This window comes from Leptonychotes weddellii, chromosome 9 (genome assembly GCF_054177405.1).
Source record: "Leptonychotes weddellii isolate Sample4059 chromosome 9, ASM5417740v2, whole genome shotgun sequence".
NCBI lineage: Eukaryota > Metazoa > Chordata > Mammalia > Carnivora > Phocidae > Leptonychotes > Leptonychotes weddellii.
Genome location: NC_138377.1, coordinates 82697335 through 82704866, shown reverse-complemented (window position 1 = coordinate 82704866; position 7532 = coordinate 82697335). Strand labels below are relative to the sequence as shown.

The window sequence follows — 7532 nt, the reverse complement described above, 5'->3', positions numbered from 1 at the left end:
GCAAGAATTAAGATCAGATCCCAAGAAAAATATATCTGGATAGAGCTTATGTTTGAGTTTCTCGTTGGATTTGATACATTTATTACTTATTTTGGGCAATGATGTTATCATTATATTTACATTGAGAATTGTAAAACCTTTCAGTTTTAGGGCATTCCCATCTGTCATCTCCTCCAACCCTGACAGTTATCCAGAAATGTGGGTGGCATCCACAGGGAACTGAGATTCAGAGCATTAGGTGACCTGCCCAAAGTCACACGGCAGGTTTAATAACTGGCAGAGCTGGGCTTGCTCCAAAGAACCTGGAGAAGCAGGTGGCAGTAAGACCCCCAGCACTGCATTGGACATCTTTCCCCAGGAATCATTTTGGTGGCCATGAATCCTTACAAGCAGTTGCCGATCTACGGAGATGCCATCATCCACGCCTACAGCGGGCAGAACATGGGCGATATGGACCCGCATATATTTGCGGTGGCAGAAGAGGCTTACAAGCAGATGGCCAGGTAGCCTCCTGCTGGGCGGGGCTTCCTCTTTCTCTCCCAGCGCCCCGCCCCTGCGTGTGCTGGGCCCTCACAGTGGAGGGGAAACCTCTGGCATTGGTCTTATTAAAGGTGACCATGAGACCAGAGGGGACTTCCGGTGGAGCGGACTACCTATAACGTAGTAGCAAATGACTGCATGTGTAACCTGTCTAGACCAAGTTTCCTGGTTTTTCTTCCTTCTAGGTAGGCTAAAGTCAAACCTACCAATCTGGGAATGGCAGATGCTTCTCTTGCGGTGTCTTTGGTTGGAGGAATATTGATTTATTCTCCACTGTGAGCTGCTTAAGCTTTTTCCCCCATCCGGGCCAGCAAAATTTTATGATAGATGAGCACAGGTTTTAGATGTAGAAGATTTGGAGTTTTATCCTAATTTTGCCACCTGTGTTTTGTATGGCCCCATGGAGTTCTTGTTCTGCTAGCAAACATTTATTAAAAGCCTCCTGTGGACCAGGCACTGTGCCTACGTTCCCGTACATCATCGTGGGTGCTCTCAGACTGGCCTGTGATGGAGATGCCTGAGCAGGAAGCTGAGTTTTGGGGGTCACCCCCGCCAAGTCCACCCAGCTCAGGGTTTTTGACTCCACGTGTAATTTATTTTTCCCATAACTATTCCTTCGGCTTTAATGTCCTCATCTGTAAAGTATGAAGAGTAGAAGCACCATCTTATCTTTGTAGACCCTTTTATGGTTTGCAGAAGAACTTTCCAGGCAGTGGTCTCCTTTAAGTCTTGCGACGCCCCTGTGAGGTCCGTTGAGCTGCCATCACTGCCCTCATTTCGTGAATGCAAACCCGAGGCACGGGGCCTGGACCTGCTAACTATCTACCGCATAATCCCGGGCACAGCGTCTGAGCTTCCTCAGCTTTAGTGCCTTCATCTGTGAGCCAGACACTCGGAGAGCACCCATTCATGTTTCACCGCTTATAATCGGGGGAAAGAATGGTGGCATAAACCAGGTACCTGTGTATGGTTCTCTCCTGCAAAAAAGACTGATGGGCTGATGGGCAGTCTGGGACTAGCGGGGCACCTCTACCAGTCGTCAGGGACCCAATGCCTTCTAGATCCTCTGTCCCCGGAGTGAGGCTCTCCTCCTGGGGGCAGGCTAATACTTAGCCATCTCCTCCATATTCTAGGCGACAGAGTGTCAGAGGGGAAGTGTGTGCTCCATGAAACACCTCTGCTCACAGCTCATTGGCCAGGACCTAATCCCACGGCCATGCCGGGGCTGGGATATATAGCCTTTCATATGGGCAGCAGTGTGCCCACTGAAAACTGAGACATAGTCTCTAAGAAGGAAGAACAGGATAAATGTTGGGTAGAGATTTACCAGTTAATGACCAATTACTTTGGTCTCTGCTACAGCATGTTTCTTTCCAATTATAAAACAACCCTGGTTCTGGGATTTGCCCTGGCTCCCTGTAGGTCTCGTGGGCATCTCTGTGATTGAAGTTCATGGAGTTAATGAAGTTCACAACCTGTTGGGCCAGGGCTGCTCCTGGGTGTCAGCAGTATGAGCTCACTGGAGCCATAGGGCTAAGCCAGGTTCAAGCTCGAAGAGCCCGTTTTCTCTTGAGGTCTAATTCTAACAGTACTGAACATAAGGTAGGTTTATATTGGACTTGCTGATGCTAAACTGGGAGTCAGAAGAGCCTGGTTTTAGAACCCCCTTCCTGTTCTACCTGGCCAAGGGATACTGGGGGTGTCTGTCACTCACCTCCTCACAGGCTTGCTTTTTTAGATAGGAGCTCTATCTCTGAGGTCCTCCCAGTGTTCACAGGGAGGCTACATGCTCTGTGTACTGGGTCAAGTCACTTTACCTTTTTGAGTCATTATTGTAGTCTTCTGTAAAATGGGTATATGTGGCGTAGGATTTTTTTCAAGGCTTAAATGAGAATCCTTATAAAGTATTCATGTAGTACCTAGTATACAAGTGATGCTGGATACCTAGAACAGCATTATAGTATGGTTCTATCATCTCATGATATGAAAAGTTGAATACATTTTTTTAAGATCTCTAAATTATATAGAACATGTCGGTTTACTGAGCACATATGTTCCCAATCACATTTTGAATAATTGCTCTCCAAATAATGTCTTTAAGATGTTTTATGTTTATGTGGGGATACACAGAGAGGAGCTGACCTGGTCCCGAGACAGCTATCTTCAGAGGCCTGCTTGCAGGGTTGGCCCAGGGCTAGCCTTTGGGAACTTGGATTTTAGGAAGTTTCCCACTGTGCTTAATTGATGAGAGTGACGCACTGTACCTAAATTGTTTGTGTAAATGATGGAGTTCTTGCTGAGCACCTACTTTCCTTCTGATCATCTGGAAGTTTGGTATGTGCTCGGCAGAGGATGCCTACATGATCAGCCCCCGGTGAAAACCCTGGGTCCTGAATCTCTGAAGAGCTTCTCTGGTTGACAGCACTTCCCATGGGTTGTCATAACTCATTGCTGGAGGAATGAAGTGTTTATGCCTGCCTTCCTCTGGATTTGTCCCCCTGTGTCTTTCCCCATTGCAGATTTACTGCGTATCCTTTTGCTATAATAAATCTTAGCCACGAGTATGGCTATGTGCTGAGTCCTGTGGGTCCTCCTAGCAGATCACTGACCTAGGAGTGGTCTGAGGGAACCTCAACATGGGGGACAGAGCAGGAAGCAGAGTTGTGTGTTCAGCTTGATCACATAGAAAAAAAGAGACTAGAAGGAAATTCACTGGAATGTTAAAAGATAGTTACCTTAGAGTAATGAAACAGTTTGCCTTCTTTCCGCTTGTCTGCATTTTTCTTACTGAGTATCTATTGCCTTTTTAATAGGAAGAAATGAGCATTTTAAAAATACTCTTATTTGCTTTAGAAACAATAAAAATCAGTCAATAATTGTAAGTGGGGAGTCAGGTGCTGGAAAGACTGTGTCCGCTCGTTACGCCATGAGGTACTTCGCCACCGTCAGCAAGTCCAGCACTAACACCCACGTGGAGGACAAGGTTCTGGCGTCGAACCCCATAACTGAGGTATGCAGCCTGCGGGGGTGGGGAGCAGGGTCACAGGCGACAGTGTGGAATGAGGGAGAAGTGAGTTGGTGGGTGCATGTGTTGTCTCGGCTAACTTGAGTCCTTCCCCTTTAAAGACCGTGGAAGTGAGGGCAGGAAAGAGCCAGGAGGCCTGTTCTCTGGTGGGATTTGGAGGAGCTTGGGGTGGAGACTGCTGCCGCCGAGGCTCTCTCCGCAATCTGCTGGGCTAGAAATTGGATTTCAGGAGTCCCCTGTCTGCATTTCTATCCCAAAGGAAATGTCCTCAACCATAGGCAGCACTGGTGTGCTGAGACCAGTGATGTTCTCCAGCAAGCGCACCAGCTTTCACGAGCTGATTGGTAAATATTCAGAATTTTTTTTGCAAGCCGACTGTTAAACCTTTGGCAGTTCGACATCAGTCATGGTGGGAGTATTTACACCTTAAAGATTGGCCAGTGCCACGTATCAAGACTCTTCCTCCTCCCCTCCCTGAGAGCTGATCCATCTGCACAACACTAACCAGGTCAGAGGTGTGGGCAAGGCCAGCCGTGATGGCACTCAGGAGTAAGGAGCCAGCCCTCAAGGGAGAAGGGGCATCTGAGAGGCTCAGGGGATGCCCAGAGGCCGACTCTGGCTGCTTTGCAAAATGGGAAAAGGATTGACTTAGATTTATTTGGAAGCACAGCAAAAAATTAAGACCATTAGATTCCTAGACCTCCTCTCTCTGTTTTCTCAAATCAGAATCATCAACGAATATGTATCAGATCACCTGTTTTGTTTAAGCCACTATGTCAGGTAATACAGGAAGTGATGGAAAAGGGTAAGTCCCAGTCCCCAAGTCTTAAGGCTCCTCTAACATAAACGTACTTTAAAGTTAAATGGAAACATAGATCACAATCTAAGAGCAATAGAAAAGTTGTCCAGAGGCACTGCCCAGTGGATAAATTTATGTGATTATTTGTTTAGGGTTGGTCTCGCCCACTAGATGGTAAGCTCCAGAAAGACAGGGCCATGTCCACGTGGCTCACCTTTGCCACCCGAGCATGTGGCCTATAGCTGGGACTCAGTAAATATGTGTCGTCAGAAAGCATGATAAGCCGGGCAGGAAGATTAGTTTGTGTGCATGAGAAGGGTACTTCCAGATGGAGAGTTCTCAGGAAGGGGGAAGCGGGGGGGATGGGTAGAGGAGAGACAGAATTCAAGAGTAGAAGTAAAAAAGCAAAAATCATGCCAGAACATGGAAAGGATGGGAGAGGGCAGTTTTTTGGTTGAGTGGAAGGTCTGAGTAGGGAAGTGGTAAGAGATAAGGATAGAAATAAAGTTTGGATGAGCGATGTGTTCTTTTAAGTGAGCATCTGTAATATTCAGGATGTGGATGTGTTGAGGCCCTTTGTATTATCTTAGGTCATCCTCCCAACTCTGCAAGATGCATATTATTCCCATATTATGATAAAGAAATGGAGCCTTGGAAAGATAAAATAACTTTTCTAGCATTGTACAGATAGCAGAAAAGGAACTTGGAGCCATGAAACATCAGAACCTGTGCTCTTTCTAATCCTGCCCAGTGTCTTCCAGCAAGACGGAGGCGAGCTTTGAATGGCAGGCTGAGGGTGTGTCATGCTCCCTGCGAGCTTTGGACTGCTTTCCTTCCCCACCCCCACCTCCCTCTACTAGTCAGACCTTTCCCCAGCACACAGGATTGGGTTTTATTAAAACTGCTCCCCTAGTATTGTGCAAAGATCTTTTTAACATTATTGAGAGGCCTGTGTTTTGTAGGCTGTCGGAAATGCCAAGACCACCCGCAACGACAACAGTAGTCGGTTTGGGAAATACACAGAAATCAGTTTTGATGAGAGAAATCAAATTATAGGAGCCAACATGAGAACTTACCTGCTGGAGAAATCTAGAGTCGTCTTTCAAGTAAGAATAAAAATAGTAGTTAAATTTCCTTTTTCCCAACTTTTAAGGTACTGTTTACACTTACATACTCATTAGACAACCTACATTGCTCTGTGACTTGAAGAAGAAAGTTTCCTGTCTTTCATTTGCATCTTGGCTTATTTTTTTTTCTGTTTCTTAAAAACAAAAAATTGACAGATGCAATATCAGTGGAGTGATACGAATCCACTGAAGGGAAAAACTATGATTTTTAATTTGGGATACTTAAAAGATCCTTAGAGTTTAGCAATCAAGTTTATCTTTCTAGAACGCAAAAACTGCTTGAAACAGACAAAGCTGTTAGACTGGCTTTCCTACCAGGAAGGGACTGGGCTTACAGCTAGTGGGGGGAGTTTAAGAGAAAGGCTTTTCTGTCAGTAAAGTGGAGAAAATTCTCATAGTTTTGGCCCAAGAGAGTAACAATAAGCCTTGTATTGCAGGGAGTTTCTTAAAAAATTTCACTGGTGCAAATTACATTATTCTCATGTCACAGAATGTTTTCATTTAATAACATTTTCTCTGGCGTCCTTATCTGGAAAGTGATCTTGAGCCAGCAGAGAGGGAACAGGTTGGGTCACAGTGTTATTGACCAGAAGAAAAAACCCAGGTAAATGTCAGTGTCCATGAGAAGAGAATTGTCAATCAGGGTTAGCCATCTAAGCCCCCTCCATTAAAAACCTCATATTTTTACTTGTAAAGGGCTGGTATAATATCAGGACTTTTCTTTATTTTACAGTCGGAAAATGAACGAAATTACCACATTTTTTATCAGCTTTGTGCATCTGCCCAGCAGTCGGAATTTAAACATCTTAAATTGGGTATGTGGTGGATAATGCATGGAAGTGTCTCTCTTTTATGTAGGGGCTTAAATTCCAGGTTGATTTCTTCTTCTTCTTCTTTTTTTTTTTTTTTTAAAGATTTTATTTATTTGAGAAAGAGAGAGCAGAGTGAAAGAGAGAGAGAGGGCATGAGCGAGGGGGTGGGGAAGAGCAGAGAGAGAAAGAGAAGCAGGTTCCCCGCAGAGCAGGGAGCCTGACTTGGGGCTTGATCCCAGGACCCGGGATCATGACCTGAGCCAAAGGCAGACACTTAACTGACTAAGCCACCCAGGTGCCCCAAGGTTGATTTCTTCTTATAGTAATATCACTTAAAAAATGTTCTGTCCAAAGATAGATCCTTGGGTTTTGGGGGTAGAATTGATGCATCTAACTAAGGGGATAGATTGAGGGGCAGGGTGGCTCTAGGAGAAGAGACCCTTCAACTCCAGGGGTTTTTTCACAGCTCATGGGTGATGATGGTCATCTAGCTAGAACCACCTGAATAAGGCCTCCTGACCCCTGGGACTTGGTGCTGTCAAATCCCTAAACTTTTCTTTATCTGAACATCCTTGGATGGCTGTTTTCCAGTATGTATGACATATTTCCCTGTCTTCTGAGACAGAGTGTCTCTGTCATCATTTGAGCTTCCTTGATGACTCAAGGTCATTATTATTTATAGTTCCAACTAATCATACTGCAGGGACAGCAGAACTATTTGTCCTTTAGTGCAAACAGCTTGATTCCCGTGCTGTCACAGCTCTCCTGTCTTGGTTGCTTGTGCTGTGTTGGACGATAGAATTGTCCATTGTGTCGGAGTTGAATGCACACACTCCAATCGTGGAGAAGTTGCTTGCACTGGTGAAGAATCTAAATTTCCTTTATACGAAATCAGATTTCGTATAAAGATAACACCCATGCCTGTCTGCCAAACAGAATATGAAGAGTGAATTTGGGAGAGCTTTCTGAAGGCTCACCTACTATTCAAGTATTAGGTGTGCCTATGGTTATTCTCTTGATTGTGGTGATGATTTCATTAGGGTATACATATATCAAAACTCATCAGAGTCTACATCTTAACCATGTATAGTTTATTCTGTGGTCGGTAATCCACAGTAAAGCTGTGTAAAATAGTTAGATATGGGAACAAAACCCAGCAGCTTTGTAGTCAAACAGGCCCGTGTTCAACTTCTTGCCCCACATCGGCTGTGGTGCCGCTTTTCTGGGCC

General features: G+C 45.1%; 1 protein-coding gene across 1 annotated transcript in view; it reads left to right on the top strand.

Annotated features, from left to right (window-relative positions):
- Positions 1-7532, top strand: part of MYO5C (myosin VC) — an 89988-nt gene that overhangs the window by 15010 nt on the left and 67446 nt on the right. The window contains exons 3-6 of the mRNA XM_081831862.1: positions 334-503; positions 3394-3550; positions 5327-5470; positions 6225-6306. Coding sequence (XP_081687988.1) covers positions 334-503; positions 3394-3550; positions 5327-5470; positions 6225-6306 — 553 coding nt within the window. The remainder of the gene's footprint in view (positions 1-333; positions 504-3393; positions 3551-5326; positions 5471-6224; positions 6307-7532) is intronic.